We start from the raw sequence: 16,698 nt of genomic DNA, 5'->3' as shown, positions 1-16,698 counted from the left end.
CTACCCTGAGGAACTCCTGCAGAGGTGTCCCAGAGCTGCGAAGACTGACGTCCAACTAACAATAACATCTTCCTATGTGCCAGGTATGACTCCAACCAGCAAGATTTGCCCCCAATACCCATTGACAGTAGTTTTTTTAGGGCTTGTTGATACCATATTCGGTCAGATATGACCTTGATGTCAAGGGCTGTCACTCTCCCCTCCCCTCTGGAATTCAGTGCTTTTGTACATGTTTGAAACAAGACAAGGCTTTAATGAGATCAGGAACTGAGTGATCCTGGGGTATCCCAAACTGGATGTCACTGAGCAGGTTATTGCTGAGCAGGTACTACTAGATAGCACTGCTAATGACCCCTTCCATTACTTTACTGATGATTGAGAGCAGACTGATGGGGTATAATTTGCCAGGGTTGAACTTGTTCTGCTTTTTGGGGATTGGACGTACCTGGACATTACCCACAACATCACGTGGCCCCTGAAAAAATTCCAACATGATTCAAGAGAAGGGAGAACTGGGTGGGTGCAAATCTCACAACTCAACACTATCCAAGGTTTACAATGAAGCTGAGAAGAGCTGGTGCCTCTCAGCTTGGGAACCAGAGGTCAAAGGACAATACCTGCCCCAGGTAACCACCCAATCAGCCCATCAATCAGTAGAGTCATAGAAACAGAGAGATGTACAGCACGGAATCAGACCCTTCAGTCCAACTTGTCCACGTCGACCAGAATCCCAACCCAATCTAGTCCCACTTACCACCACCCGGCCCATATCCCTCTAAACCTTTCCTATTCATATACCCATCCAGGTGCCTTTAAATGTTGCAATTATACCAGCCTCCATCACTTCCTCTGGCAGCTCATTCCATACACACATCACCCTCTGTGTGAAAAAGTTGCTCCTTAGATCTCTTTTATATCTTCCTCCTCTCACCCTAAACCTATGCTGTCTAGTTCTGGATTTCCCCACCCCAGGGATGAGACTTTGTCTATTTATCCTATCCATTCCCCTCATGATTTTATAAACCTTTATAAGGTGACCCCTCAGCCTCCGACACTCTAGGGAAAACAGTCCCAGCCAAGTTAGCAATGAAAGAAACTCACACAACAATCAGAGGATCATCTGTTTTTTTATTCACGAGAACACGAATAATGTTCATAAATAACAAAACAGGGACTTGAACAAAACAATTAAAGGGACAGACATTTACAGAGGAGTGTTAAGATATTGTTTAGGGCAGTGCTTAGTTCTGTTGACCGTTGATTAAGATTCGTAAACAATGAACACTGACAGACTGGGGTACACCTCAGTCCAGGGTAGACTCGACGAGGAGCAGTCTGACCCTCTTCTCAAAGTGTCTCGATTGGAAGCCAGGTCTAGGTGGAACACTGTCAAGTGCACTGTAGGTTAGAGCATTAAGCACAGTAAAAAAAAACCTCCAGAGGACAAGAGATGGATTGCCTTTGTCCAAAAACTCACTGCCTTTGATTACTGGGCGGGGCTGAGATTCTTTAGAAGCATTTCCTGTGGACAATGGAAGGACCAGCCTCATCATATTCCTGTTTGCTGATCCACATCTGCTGGAAGGTGGACAGAGAAGCTAAGATAGAGCCTCCAATCCAAACAGAGTATTTACGCTCTGGGGGGGCAATGATCTGCAGAGAGACAGAGAAAGAGAAAATCAGCTTCCAACTTTGCTGCAAATATAAAAGCTCACAAGAAGACAAGCTCACTAAAACTTTGATCATTGGGCAGTTACAACACAGCTTCATGGTTTTTAAAGCAACTTCAGTGTGTTATCAAACCACACAAAATGCTTCAACTGATCACTCTCATTTAAAAATAAATTGTAGTAAGCTTAGCTGCACCCCATGAGCAGTTAATAGTTGACTTTAAAGTATGGGCCTTGTTGTTGAGAGATAGTGCATTCCCCGGAGGGGAAGCTATTAATTCTCCAGCCTTCCACACAGGAATGGTGACAGCTTAGCAAGCTGCCTTTCCTGTTGCAAAGTGCAGTCATATTTGTTTGGAGCATGAATTGCCAATGAACATCCCAATGCTATAGACCTACCTTAATCTTCATGGTGCTGGGGGCGAGGGCAGTGATTTCCTTCTGCATGCGGTCAGCAATACCAGGGTACATGGTGGTACCTCCAGACAGTACATTGTTGGCATAAAGATCCTTACGAATGTCAATGTCACACTTCATGATGCTGTTGTAGGTAGTCTCATGGATTCCAGCAGATTCCATACCTAGTATAATGAGAGAGAGAAGAAAGGACCATGGTGATGTACAGTAGCTATGACCTGCTGTCCATGTCCCACTGTTCTCAGGGCACAGTGAATAGAGTGCGGGGCTCGGGGTGGGAGTGAGGAAATCCCTTTTACCTCTTCTCCCTACTTGCAATGCTGCTTGTGTTCAAAGAGGTGGGAAAGCTTCCTGCCAATTATTTGAAGCAATAATTCCTGACAGACCAAATCAAATCCTAGTCTAACGATCAATGGAGCTCTAGTGCTTTTCAGTTGATTTTATTTGACAATTAGGATGCCTACCTTAAAGTAGCAATTGTTGTGTTTGATTATTTCTCACAGAAACTGCTCCAGTCGTTTCCACATACCATGGTATAGTCTGTGGGCTGTGGAATTTCACTGAATGTGAGGCATTGCAACTGGCCTCTACGTCCTCAATTACAGAGAAGGGAAGGAAACAAAATGATCCAAGCAATGTCCCTGCTCTGAGGGTGTCCCATCAACTATTCTAGGGGTCAGATTGAGAATAGCTTCAGATGATCGCCCCAGAACTAAATAGCAGGATTTTGTCATTTGGGATCACGGATGGTGTAAGACTGAGCTGATGGCATGGACCAAACCACAGGCTGGAGTCCTTACCAATGAAGGATGGCTGGAAGAGGGTCTCGGGGCAGCGGAAACGCTCATTGCCAATGGTGATGACCTGGCCATCTGGAAGTTCATAGCTTTTCTCCAGGGAAGAGGATGATGCTGCAGTTGCCATTTCATTCTCAAAGTCCAGAGCCACGTAGCAAAGTTTCTCTTTGATGTCACGGACAATCTCACGTTCAGCTGCATTGAGTGAAACAAAGATGGTGAGCGCAAACTGAAAGGACTATCCCATCCCCAAAACAAGTGTGGCCCCCAAGGTGTGAGCATTTCACTCACCGGTGGTGACAAAGGAGTAACCGCGCTCAGTGAGAATCTTCATCAGGTAATCTGTCAGGTCGCGACCAGCCAAGTCCAGACGCATGATAGCATGAGGGAGGGCATAGCCTTCATAGATAGGCACGTTATGGGTTACACCATCACCAGAGTCCAGGACGATACCTGCAGGACAAAGCAAAGATGATAAAAAGGTCAGGCACAGGTCAAAGAAAATGTGACATGTCTTCCTCATCATTGTGATTTGGGAAGGGTTAGAATTTTCATTCCACTTCCCTGTCTTGGGAAGTCAATGGGATGGACATTGATTATGTGACTGTGAGTATTGCTTCACAGTAATCCTGAGGTTTAAGCCAGATGGCTTCCTGAACAAAGCCCAGGTTGGTTTGGTCCTGTTCCAGCTAGCTGCAGGAACCTTCCCAAGCCTAGGGGAGTCCAAACTTGCAAAGTGGGTTCTTGGACTGATTCAGTGAGAACAGAACCAGGTTTGGCTTTACTGGTCTCCACAGTGGAGCAGCCTCCAGTACTGATCAGATAGTAAATCTCACTGGAACCCATGGAGAATCTATCAGACATATCAGTCAGTTTCTCATGGCTCAATATGTCAAAGATTGAACATTGTGTGAAGCTGAATGATAGTTAGTAAAAACGGAAGGTGACCATACCAGTGGTGCGGCCGGAGGCGTACAGGGACAGCACAGCCTGGATCGCAACATACATAGCAGGTACATTGAAGGTCTCAAACATGATTTGGGTCATCTTCTCCCGGTTAGCCTTTGGGTTGAGGGGGGCTTCAGTGAGCAGTGTAGGATGTTCCTCAGGGGCCACACGCAGCTCATTGTAGAAGGTATGATGCCAGATCTTCTCCATATCATCCCAGTTTGTGATGATGCCATGTTCAATTGGGTATTTTAGAGTCAGGATACCTCTCTTGCTTTGGGCCTCATCTCCTACATAGGCGTCTTTCTGACCCATACCAACCATTACTCCCTGAAACAGGACAAGAGGCAGGTTAGAATGAGTTCTGATCATTTAGACAGTCATCTCCCAAACGGGAAAGGTCAGAGTCTGTGTGAGTGACTGTGAGAGTGAATGTGTGTGTGTGTCCATGTTTCTGTGGGTGAGGTTGTTGGTGAGTATGAGTGATTGAGTGACTGTCAGAGTGAATATGTGTATGGGTTTTTATGTGTGAGTATGTGGGTGAGTATAGCTCTGACTATGTGTATGTATGTGTGTGTGAGAGAAAGAGTGACTGCATGAGTGACTATGAATGAGTGAGTGAGTCAGTGTGAGTTGTTGGGGTGCAGTGCAATACTCAAATTATCCACTCAGAGGAGGCAGTGTTCCCTGAGAAGAGGGTTTATCTGAGGAGGGGCTATTCCTTGCGGAGGGATCTCTCTGCAGAAGCACCACAATCTTTCTTACTGAAGCTGATTTAAAACTTCATTATTTTCAAATATCTCAGTAAAAGCTCCTTAATACTTCAACATGGTGAGAAATATATGACTGAGTCGGTGTACCAAAAAAACATTATTTAAGATGCTAGAACATTAAAAGAGAAACTTAAAACTAACAGCTGGGATCGGCTTGCTCTGAGAGCTTGAGAATTTGGGAAATGTAAAAGTGAGTGGAACACTGCAGCCCCAAGACTCTTACTGTGACACATGGTCTTCTTCACAGTCACCCTCTCTATATTTAGTCACCTCCGTTACTGGGCAGGAATTCAGAAACTCATCATGCTAAATGAGTCAAATGATTCATCAACTTTGGCATAGAGTCAGACAGAGGGAGATGAGGAGAAGTTATATTTACAGAGTGTTGGCAGCTGGAATGCACTGCTTGAAAGGTAACATTCAATTGGAATTTTAAAAATGGAATTAGATAAAATACTGGAAGAAAATAAACGGAGGGTACAGTAGTGGACTGGGAAACTTACTGAATCAATAATCCAGAGACCCAGGCTAATGGTCGGGGGGATACAGGTTCAAATCGTACCACAGCAGCAGGCAGAATTTCAATGATATTAGTGAACCTGGAATTGAGGGTTTGTTTCACTGACAGTGAACATGAGACTATCAGCAATTCTCATACACCCCATCTGGTTCACTACTGTGTGGACTGCAGCTATTCAAGAAGGCAGCTGACCACCACCTTCTCAAGGGGCATCTAGGGACGGGCAATAAAACTGACCCAGTCAGTGATACCCACATCCCACAAATGAATAAAACCTGGCTTATATGTGACTCCAGAACCACAGCAATATAGTTGACTCTTAACTCCCCTCTGAAATTGCCTCTGAGCCAATCAGTTCAAGGGGCAATTAGGGTGGGCAACAAATACTGGTCCAACCAGTGACACACAGAATATAGTTTTGATAATTGCAAGGCTTCAGGGAAAGAACAAGGGCATGATGACATTCAGTATAATTAAGTAAAGAATCACAATGTCACTGGACCAAAGTTAACCTCTTTGAGGATTGTTACTGTCTTTGGACCCTTTTAGTTGGTGTGGGGTTTTATTGAGCCCCTGTCTCTAATCATTGCAGGATGTAGGAAGATGTAGAGTCCTACCATTTCCATTGTGTATAAATATGTTGCATAAATGAACTATCCATCAAACTCTTTGGGAATGCAGGGGTTGTGGTTATAGCGGTTACAAATGGTAGTGGCGAGAGTGGAATGTGTCAGGCAAAAGCTGAGAATGTCGGGGTACGGGGAAGAAGGGGGAAGGGGCAAGGGTACCTGGTGTCTGGGTCGGCCCACGATGGAAGGAAAGACAGCCCTGGGAGCGTCATCACCGGCAAAGCCGGCCTTTACTAGGCCAGAACCGTTGTCACAGACCAGCGCGGTGGTTTCCTCGTCGTCGCACATGGTGAGGGATTTCTGCCATGGGAGGAAAAGGCAGTTAGCAACATTGAAGCTCACACTAAGATCTCACAAAAAGACACAGCAGCTCAGACCCTATTCCGCAACAAGCAATTCGCCTCTCTGCTACCCTCACAAGAGACACTACTCAGCATATTCCAGAACATAAAGAAATTACAACAGGAGGAGGTTGTCCAGCCCTTCAAACCTAATCTGCTACTCAATGAGATCATGGCTGGTCTTGCACCATTTTTCTCTGCTATCCCCATGTGCCTCAGTGTCTTTAACATCTATAAATGCATTGATCTCTGTCTTGAACATGTTCAGTGACTGAGTATCCACATCCTTTGGGCTAGAGAATTCCAAAACTTCACCCATTGTCTGAAAGAAGACATACCTCCTCATCTCAGTCCTAAATTGTCTGTCCTATATTCTCAAACTTTGTCTTCTGGTTCAGGACTTTACAGCAAAGGGAAACATCCTTCTAATTTCCACTTATTACCATCCTGAGATCACCATTCATTCTTCTAAACACCAGACAATACAGAATCAGTCCATTTAACTTTTCTGTATGGAACAATCCCTCCAGCCCATGAATTTGGTTAGTTGCCCTGGCACCTTGGGCTTAGAACTGAATCAAATATTCTTCAGGTTCCCCCACACCCCCGTTTCTTCCTCACTGCTAACCCCCTTCTTCAAGCTTCCCTTCCCAAATTTCCCACAGCATTCCTAAAGACTGAACAACTTTCTTCCACAAGTGTAAGTTCAGGAGAAAGAGGAACGGTGAAATTCAGATATCAAAGAAGAGGGAGAAATAATTCTGCAGATTGTGAAGATAGGGCAGCGATGGTAGAGCTGGTGAGTCCAGTCTGTCCTGTATGATCTTCACACTTGACTTGGGTCAGACAAGGGCAGCAGTTTCTGAAAGTGTCCCAGTCAGAATCTGTCATCAGGGATAGTACACCTGAATCAAGTTTCCAGGCCATTACTACGAGTCAAGACTTACCCTCTTTCATGCTCAAGCGTTCATTCATTCATTTTTGGGAACAGTTTCCCAGAAGATTCCATTCCCATTTGCCCCACCTGCCTGTTCACAGTGTGGTTCATAGATGGTCTCTCCTGGGGGAGGGGACTTATGTTGAGTTTTGATGGAAAAGTTTGGAGTGAAGCAGGAAGGGGTAGAAGGGTGATGGAGGGGAGAATGAGGAGGGAGTTAGAAAAAGAGGGGAAGGAGGAGATGTGGAAAGCAGAGGAAAAGAATTGAATGAAGTGAGAGAAGGAGAACATGCGCAGGGGAATGGCAAATGAGGAATACAGGTCTGTAGTGGGCAGTATAAAGCCTGACTGACCCAGGAACATGTTAGGGAAAGAGACAGGCAAAATCGTCAATTGCCATTACTCTGTTCTCGGGATCTGAACCCAAACCCTCCTTAGGAGGGAGGGAACCAAGTTGCTAAGGGAACTGTAGAAGCTGATTTTCAAGCAACTGGACAGTGTGCAATCCCGAAGAATTCCCATTCCAATTGATTGGCCATTGACAGCCATTCTTCCAGACACACAGAGACTCTGCACCCCACTAACACTCAGTGATCAGAGACAGCTGCTCTGGATATTTATAATCAAGTTGTTGAGACACATCTCTAGTGCAGGTGACTTCCTGACTCAGAGGTCAGGCTACTTCCACAGGGCCCCTGAGTTATTCACTCTGCATTTGGGGCAAGCTATTCTTTCGTATATAAAAAAAAACACGGTGACAATGGAAGAAGCAACCACCTTTTCGGATTTTAACAATCACTATTTTTACCCAGAAATGCAAATAATTTATTCACCCAAACACCTCACACAAATAATTCACCAAATTCCTAACTCCATGTCCCTCTGCTGATTAATCTCCTTCTTGGTTTTTTAAAAATCTTTTTCAATGATTTCTTCTCTTTTTCTGTTTCCAATTTGCTTAGAATGTACTTCTTCTCCCTTATTTCACCTTCAGTGAATGTGCTATCATTGTTACTGTTCATTTCTGCTTGCTCAGTTCTCTCACTGTTGAAAACCCACCCACCCTTCCAATCCAACAACCTCCCCCCCCCCCCCCCGCTCAACTTGCCTGTTGTGTAAGAAAGAGCAAGAATTAGGGTCTTACCGGCTCCTAGGAGAGAGAGCGAGAGAGGTCTAGGTGAGGATGGAGGTAGGATGGAGCAGCTTGGTGGCTCACTGACTTTTATAGACCCCAGTAGATCCCAGGCTGACTGCACACTCAGATCCCCAGAAGGAATTGTCAGTCTCACACTCCTTATTTGGAGAAGGGGCTGCGGCTCCTTTTACCAGGCCCATTCAAGGTGAAATAGCAGCAATTCAGTCCCAATGAAAGGAAGCTCTCAATCTGAGAGATAGACACAGCCATGTTAGGAAAAGAGGTGACCAATCAGAAGGAACCATGAAGAAGGAATACCTCTCCATATAGGGAATGTCTTCTGGGAACGCCCTGCATGTGTCTGTGCTCACCCATCTCCCAGCTATTATTGCCGTAACTCGATCTGTGGTAGCTAGCGCCAAGTCAAAGGAAAGTTAATCCAGTGGCCACTGGCAGCCTGAAAACTTTAACATGAACAAACTCCATCACACCCATTGCCTTTGCAGCATTCGAACCCGTTTGATGCCCCTCCTAGAGAGACATGGCAAGAGAGGAAGGGGTGGCACAGGATGGAAGACACAAAGCTCTGGGTGAGGACGAGTGAGAGGAAGACAGAAAGTGTGGAAGGGAATGGGATATAGAAGGATACAGTGGGATGGGGTGGGGGAGGGGAAAGTGGGATGGGGAGGGGAAGGAGAGGGTGGGGAAGGGGAAAGTGGTGTGGGGGAGGGGAAAGTGAGGTAGGGTGGGAGGGGGAAAATTGGGTGGGGGGAAGTAGAGGGTGGGGGAGGAGCGCGTGAGATGGGTTGGGGAGGGGAACGTGAGATTGGGTGATGGAGGGGAGGGTGGGGGAGGGGAAAGTGAGTGAGGGGGGAGGACAGGTGGGGAGGAGAAGGAAAGGGTGGGAATGGGAAAGGAGGGTGGGGGAGGGGGAAGTGGGATGGAATGGGGAGGGGAGAGTGGGGGAGGGGAAGGTGGAGTGGGGGAAGGGAAAATGAGATGGGATGTTGGAGGAGAGTGTGGGGGAGGGGAAGTTGCGGTGAGGGGGTGGTGGGGAGGGGAAAGTGAGGGTATGGAAGGGAAAAGTGGAATGCAATTAGGAGGAGAGGGTGGAGAGGGAAAGTGGGATGGGGAAGGAAAGGATGGGGGATGGCAAAGTGGTGTGGGGGAGGGGAAAGTATGGTGCGGGGGTGGAGGAGAGGGTGGGGGAGGGGAAAGTTGTGTGTGGGAGGGGAATGAGAGGGTGGGGAGGAAAGCATGGGGAGGGGAAAGTGAGATGGGTGGTGCAGGGGAGGATGGCGGAGGGGAAAGTGGGGTGAGGGGGAAGGACAGGGCGGGGAGAAGAAGGGTGGGGAATGGGAAAAAGGGGTGGGGAAGGGAAAGTGGATGGAATGGGGAGGAGAGAGTGGGGGAGGGGGAAGTGAGATGGGGTGGTGGAGGAGAGCATGGGGGAGGGGAAAGTGGGATGAGGGAGATGGTGGAGGTGGGGAGGGAAAAGGAGTGGGGGAAGGGTAGTAGAGGGTGGTGGAGGTGAAAATGGGGTGGTGGAGGGCAAGGTGGGGTGAGGGAGGACCAAGTGTGTTGGGGGAGGGGTATATGGGTTAGGTTGGAAGAGAAGAGGCTTTGGGGAGGAAGCGTTGTGTTGGGGAGGTGAAGGAGAGGGTTGGGAAGGGAAAGGAGAGGGTTGGGGGTGAGGAATGTGGAAGGGGGGAGGGGAAAGAGCGTGTGTGGGGAGGGGGAAGTGGGGTAATAGAGGGGAAAGTGAAATGGGGGTGGGGAAGGAGAAGGTGTGGGAGGGGAAGGTGGGGTAAGGGGAATGGAGAGAGTAGGGAGGGGAGAGTGGGGTGGGGGAGGGGGATGAGGGGGTGAGGGAGGGGGAAATGGGGTGGCAGGTTGAAGGATAGGGTATGGTGGGGAAATGGGGTGGGGAAGTGATGGAGAGGGTGCGGGGATGGAGGGAGAAGGTATGGGAGGGGAAGGAGAGGGTATGGGGAATGGAGAAAGTGGGGAGGGGAGTGTGGGGTTGGGGAGGGGATGGTGGAGTGAGGGGCCAGGTGGTTTGGAATGGGGAAAGTGGGGTGGGGAGGGGAAGGAGAGGGTGGGGGTAAGTGGGGTGTGGCGAGGAAAGGGGTGGGGAGGTGGTGGCAAGCGTAGAGGGTTAATGGGGTGGGAGGAGAGGATTTGGGGAGTGGAATGTGGGTAGGGGCGGGGAATGTGGGTGGGAAAGGGGAAGGAGAGGGTGGGGAGGAGAACGCGGAGTGGGAGGGGGATGGAGCAGGTGGGGAGGGGAACATGGAGAGGGAGGGGGAAGGAGAGGGTGGGGAGAGGAACGTAGAGTAGGAGAGTGGAAAGAGAGGTTGGGGAGGGGAACATGGAGTAGGATGGGAAAGGAAAGGGTGGGGAGGGGAACATGGAGAGGGAGAGGGGAAGGAGTGGGTGGGGAGTGATACGTGGAGAGGGAGAGGGGAAGAAGAAAGTGAGGAGGGGAATATGGGGTGAGGGAGGGGAATATGGGGTGAGGGAGGGGAATTTGGGAAAGATAATGCAAGGGGAATGAGGAGTATGGGGGTGGAAGTAGCAGGAGGGGTACTTGCGGAAAAATAGGGGTTGGGGTGGTAAAGGAGGAGAGGGATGGGGGTTCAAAAGAGGGGCAAGAAAGGGGAAGGAGGGGTAGGTGTGGGGAAAGGAGGTTGAGGTTGGAGGAGCAGGGTTGGGAATGGGGAAGGATGAGTAGGGGTCTGGGGTAGAAGTGTGTTAGATGGAGGACTGGGGGAGGGATGGACATGGTGAGGAAGGTGAAGGAAAGATGAGGGTGGGGTGAGAGTGGGGAAGGAGGGGTAGGGGAGGGGAAGGAAGGGAGTAGGATGGATGGGGATGGGGAAGGAGGGATGAAGGAGGGGAAGGTGAGTGGGGGAGGGGAAGGGAAGGAGACGAGTAGGATGGCTTGGGTTGGGGAGGGAAGAGTGAGGGTGAGGAAGGGAGTTATGGGAGGGGAAGGAGAGTGGGTAGAGATATGGTGGAAAGGTGGTTGCGGTTGGGAAATGGAGGTGGAGGATGGAAACAGTTATGTGTGGCTATGTAGAGGGATGTGTATGAGTGATGCACACAGTGGATGGTATAGGAGAATGTCTATCAGATTATTTTATAGGAAATTTATATATAGGTCTAGGTATACACATGCCTCTAGAGGGACATGTATTGAGAACATGGATAGGAGTCCATACATGTTTGAAAATGTTCATCAAAAATAGAAATTGCTGGAAAAGCTCGGCAGGTCTGGCAGAATCTGTGGAGAGAAATCAGAGTTAATGTTTCGGGTTCAGTGATCCTTCCTCAGAAATGGACCCAAAACATTAACTGTGATTTCTCTCCACATATGTTGACAGACTTGCTGAGCTTTTCTAGCAATTTCTGTTTTTGATTCCAATTACTAGCATCAGCAGTTCTTTTAGTTGTTATTGAAGATATGTATAGTGGTTGTTGTATAGACTGTGTGTTGAGGATAGGTATCAGGAGTTGTTTCGAAAAGGTTTTCGTAGAGGATGTGTTATAGACGAGGTCTGTAAGTGTGTGTACTTAGGAATATTAATAGGGGATGTCTATGGGACATTGTATGGGATATGTTTCGGGGGTTGTTGATGGGCCATGGGTAAAATGGGTTGTGTATATGGTCTGTAAATAGGGGATGCAGCTCATATTTGGAAGGTCCGAAGGTATTTATGGAGAGGAGTTCTTTGTTTTGCCGAGATATTGTGTGGTAAGGAGTTACTTGAGGGGTCTGGGGTTATTTGTTTATATTAGGATGGTAACTGCAGAGTCTAGCAGTAGTTGTGCTGAATGTTGACATATTTTCAGGGTCTGGGGCATTTATGCGGAATGGGGTGGTATTTTCAGGATCTGCAGATAGTTGTGTAGAGTGGGGTATTGTTTACAGAGTCAGGGATATTTGTGTGGGGGTGGTGGTATTTACTGGGTCTGGGGGATTTGTATAGAGTCATAGAACTGTACAGCACAGAAACAGACCCTTTGGCCCAACTCAATCTAATCCCATTTGCCAGCACCCATCTCATATCCCTTTAAACCCTTCCTATACCCATCCATATGCTGTAACTGTACCAGCCTCCACCACTTTCTCTGGCAGCTCATTCCATACACACATCACCCTCTGCATGAAAAATTTGCCCCTTAGGTCCCTTGTTTATCTTTCCCCTCTCACCATAAACCTATGCCCTCTAGTTCTGGACTCCCCCACCCCAGGGAAAAGACCTTGTCTATTTATCCTATCCATGCCCCTCATGATTGTATAAACCTCTATAAGGTCACCCCTCAGCCTCTGACGCTTCAGGGAAAACAGCCCCAGCCTGTTCAGCCTTTCCCTGTAGCTCAAATCCTCAAATCCTGGCAACATCCTTGTAAATCTTTTTTGAACCCTTTCAAGTTTCACAATATTCTTCCGATAGGAAGGAGACCAGAATTGCACACAATATTCCAAAAGCAGCCTAACCAATGTCCTGTACAGCCACAACATGACCTCCCAACTCCTGTACTCAATACTCTGACCAATAAAGGAAAGCATACCAAATGCCTTCTTCACTGTCCTATCTACCTGCGACTCTACTGTCCAGGAACTATGAACCTGCATTCCAAGATCTTTTTGTTCAGCAACATGGCCCAGAATCTTACCATTAAGTGTATAAGTCCTGCTTTGATTTGCTTTTCCAAAATACAGCACTTCACATTTATCTAAATTAAACTCTATCTGCCACTCTTCAGTCCATTGGCCCATCTGATCAAGATCCCATTGTAATCCAAGGTAACCTTCTTCACTGTCCACTACACCTCCAATTCTGGTGTCATCTGCAAACTTACTAACTATACTTCCTATGTTCATATCCAAATCATTTATGTAAATGACAAAAAACAGTGGACTCAGCACCGATCCCTGTGGCACTCCACTGGTCACAGGTCTCCAGTCTGAAAAACAACCATCCACCACCACCACCCTCTGTCTTCTACCTTTGGGCCAGTTCTGTATCCAAATGGCTAGTTCTCCCTGTATTCCATGAAATCTAACCTTGCTAATCAGTCTCCCATGGGGAATCTTGTCAAACACCTTACTGAAGTCCATATAGATCACATCTACTGCTCTGCCCTCATCAATCCTCTTTGTTACTTCCTCAGAAAACTCAATCAAGTGTGTGAGAGACATGATTTCCCATGCACAAAGCCATGTTGACTATCCCAAATCAGTCCTTGCCTTTCCAAATACATGTACATCCTGCCCCTCAGGATTCCTTCTACCAACTTGCCCACTACTGATGTCAGGCTCACTGGTCTATAGTTCTCTGACTTTTCCTTACCATCTTTCTTAAACAGTGGCACCCACGTTTGCCAATCTCCAGTCTTCTGGCACCTTACCCGTGACTATCAATGATACAAATATCTCAGCAAGAGGCCCAGCAATCACTTCTCTAGCTTCCCACAGAGTTCTCGTGTACACCTGATCAGGTCCTGGGGATTTTTCCACTTTCAAGCATTTTAAGACATCTAGCACTTCCTCCTCTGTAATCTGGACATTTTTCAAGATGTCACCATCTATTTCCCCACATTCTATATCTTCCATGTCCTTCTCCTTAGTAAACACTGATGCAAAACACTTGTTTGGTATCTCCCCCATCTCCTGCAGCTTCACACATAGGCTGCCTTGTTGATCTTTGAGGGGCCCTATTCTCTCCCTAGTTATCCTTTTGTCCTTAACGTATTTATAAATTCCCTTTGGGTTCTCCTTAACCCTATTTGCCAAAGTTATTTCATGTTCCCTTTTTGCGTTTCTGATTTCCCTTTGAAGTATACAGCCTTTATACTCTTCTAAGGATTCACTTGATCTCTCCTGTCTATTCTTGTCATATGCTTCCTTTTTTTTATTAACCAAACTCTCAATTTCCCCAGTCATCTAGCATTCCCTACACCTACCAGCCTTTCATTTCAGCCTAACATGAATATACTTTCTCTGCACTCTCATTTTGAAGGCTTCCCATTTTCCAGCCGTCCCTTTACCTGCAAACATCTGCCCCCAATCATCTTTTGAAAGTTCTTGCCTAATACCATCAAAATTAGCCTTCGTCCAATTTAGAACTTCAACATTTTGATCTGGTCTATCCTTTTCCATCACTAATACTATTAGAAATATGGTCACTGGCCCCATAGTGCTCCCCCACTGACACCTCAATCACCTGCTCTGCCTTATTTCCCAAGATTAGATCAAGGTTTGCACCTTCTCTAGTAAGTACATCCACATTCTGAATCAGAAAATTTTCTTGTACATGCTTAACAAATTCCTCTCCATCTAAACCCTTAACCAAGTTATGGTAGTCCCAGTCTATGTTTGGAAAATTAAAATCCCCTACAATAACCACCCTATTATTCTTACAGATAACTGAAATCTTCTCACAAATTTGTTTCTCAATTTCTCGCTGACTATTACGGGGTGTATATAATACAATCCCAATAAGGTGATCATCCCTTTCTTATTTCTCAGTTCCACCCAAATAACGTCCTTGAATGTATTTCCAGGAATATCCTCCCTAAGTACAACAGTAATACTATCCCTTATCAAAAATGCCCCCTCCTCCCTGGCCCTCCACCCCCGCTTTCTATCCTTCCTATAGCATTTGTACCATGGAACATTAAGCTGCCAGTCCTGTCCATCCCTGAGCCATGTTTCTGTAATTGCTATGATATTCCAGTCCCATGTTCCTAATCATGCTCTGAGTTCATCTGCCTTCCCAGTTAGGCCCCTTGCATTGAAATAAATGCAGTTTATCAGTCCTACCTTGTTCTTTGCTTTGTCCTGCCTGCCTGACTGTTGGCTTGCTCCCTTTCCCTTTCTGGACCTGTCTCAGATCAATCTCTTTCCTCAGTATTTCCCTGAGTCCCACCCCACCACCTTACTAGTTTAAATCCTCCTGAGCAGCTCTCGCACATCTCCCCGCCAGTATATTAGTGTGGAGTGTCCTGGTTTTTACAGGGTCTGGGGGTATTTGTGTGGGGTGGGGTGGTGTTTACAGTGTCTGAGGGTATTTGTGTGGGTTGTGGTAGTGTTTACAGGATCTGGGGGTATTTGTGTGTAGTGGGTGGCGTTTACAGGATCTGGGGGTATTTGTGTGGGGTGTGGTGGTGTTTACAGTGTCTGGGGTATTTGTGTGGGGTCTGGTGGTGTTTATAGGGTCTGGGGATATTTGTGTGGGGTATGGTGGTGTTTACAGGGTCTGGGGGTATTTGTGTGGGGTGGGGTGGTGTTTACAGGGTCTGGGGGTATTTGTGTAGAGTGGATGGTGTTTACAGGGTCTGGGGGTATTTGTGTGGGGTGTCATGGTGTTTACAGGGTCTGGGGGTATTTGTGTGGAGTGGGGTGGTATTTGCAAGGTCTGGACATACAAGCAAAAGAAATGTGATTTGGCCTCCTCCAGTAGTTACAGTCAGTAACTGAAGTGATGACACTTGGAGTCGCCTGCAGTTCAATAGCTATCTCTGAAACTTGACTTCACAATAAATAAGGGTTACAGAAGCATCGAATATTACAGTACACAAGGAGGCCATTCCACCCTTTGTGTCTGTACCGGCCGCAGAAACCATTTCCCAACTAGGCCTACTTTCCAGGTGAAAGTGAGGACTGCAGATACTGGAGATCAGAGTCAAGAGTATGGTGCTGGAAAAGCACAGCCGGTCAGGCAGCATCCGAGGAGCAGGAGAGTCGACGTTTCGAGCATAAGCCCCTCAAAAGCATCAATGTCCAAAATATCAACTTTCCTGCTCCTCCAATGCTGCCTGATCTGCTGTGCTCTTCCAGTGCATTGTTTTAGGCCTACTCTCCAGCCTAATTCTGTAGCCCTCTAACTTCATCACTTTCAAATATGTACCCAACTCTCTTTTGAAACTGCCAATGGAATCCACCTCCACCACTCTCCCAGGCAGTGCATTCCAAATTCTAACAACTCTCTGATTTAAGAAATTCTCTTCATCTCACTCTTAGCTCCCTTGTTGACAATCTTGAAATCATGACGCCTACTTACTGACGTACCAACTAGCAGAGACTGAATAGCCTTCTTTACTCTGTCAAAATTGTTCATAATTCTGAACACCTCAATAACGTTAACTCTTAATCTTCTCTGCTCCAAGAAGAATAAACTCAATCTGTCCAATCATTCCTTGTATCGAAAATCCTTTATTCCTGGTATCATTCCATTAAATCACCTTTAACTTTTCTCCAGGACTTTAACATCCTTACTTAAAAAAGGTACTGAGAACTGAACACAATACTCAAATGTGGTCTGACCAATAATTTGCAGAGGTGTAACATCACTTCCTTCCTTTTATACTCAATGCTTCTATTTATAAACCCAAGAATCCTATTGCCTTCTTAACAACGGTTTCAACTTGCCTGACCATCTTCAGAGATTCATACACATGAACCCTGAGGTCCCTGTGCTGCTGTCGTCTCCTCAAAGTTCGACCATTGAACCTGTATATGT

The 16,698-nt window shown here is 46.7% G+C and overlaps 1 protein-coding gene across 1 annotated transcript; it reads right to left on the bottom strand.

Annotated features, from left to right (window-relative positions):
* Window positions 1–1,108: 1,108 nt before the first annotated feature.
* On the bottom strand, window positions 1,109–8,329 carry LOC122544463 (actin, alpha cardiac muscle 1-like). The gene is made up of 7 exons (XM_043683700.2): window positions 8,177–8,329; window positions 5,914–6,054; window positions 3,838–4,162; window positions 3,176–3,337; window positions 2,888–3,079; window positions 2,070–2,251; window positions 1,109–1,653 (listed from the first exon to the last, which is right to left on the bottom strand). The coding sequence occupies exons 2-7, from the start codon at window positions 6,040–6,042 to the stop codon at window positions 1,510–1,512; spliced, it is 1,134 nt and encodes a 377-aa protein (XP_043539635.1). The 5' UTR covers window positions 6,043–6,054; window positions 8,177–8,329; the 3' UTR covers window positions 1,109–1,509.
* Window positions 8,330–16,698: the final 8,369 nt, after the last annotated feature.

The sequence above is a fragment of the Chiloscyllium plagiosum genome, unplaced genomic scaffold (genome assembly GCF_037043375.1).
Source record: "Chiloscyllium plagiosum isolate Xiang-an unplaced genomic scaffold, Cpla_swu_hap1 HiC_scaffold_46, whole genome shotgun sequence".
Lineage (NCBI taxonomy): Eukaryota > Metazoa > Chordata > Chondrichthyes > Orectolobiformes > Hemiscylliidae > Chiloscyllium > Chiloscyllium plagiosum.
This window is presented reverse-complemented; position numbering and strand designations above follow the sequence as displayed.

Excerpts from the sequence above, each read along its gene's own strand:
- LOC122544463 (XM_043683700.2), bottom strand. The coding sequence starts at position 6,042 with ATGTGCGACGACGAGGAAACCACCGCGCTGGTCTGTGACAACGGTTCT. Across the intron at positions 4,163-5,913 it reads TGGGCCGACCCAGACACCAG|GGAGTAATGGTTGGTATGGG; the intron begins GTACCCTTGCCC and ends GTCCTGTTTCAG. Across the intron at positions 3,080-3,175 it reads TTACTCCTTTGTCACCACCG|CTGAACGTGAGATTGTCCGT; the intron begins GTGAGTGAAATG and ends CACTCAATGCAG.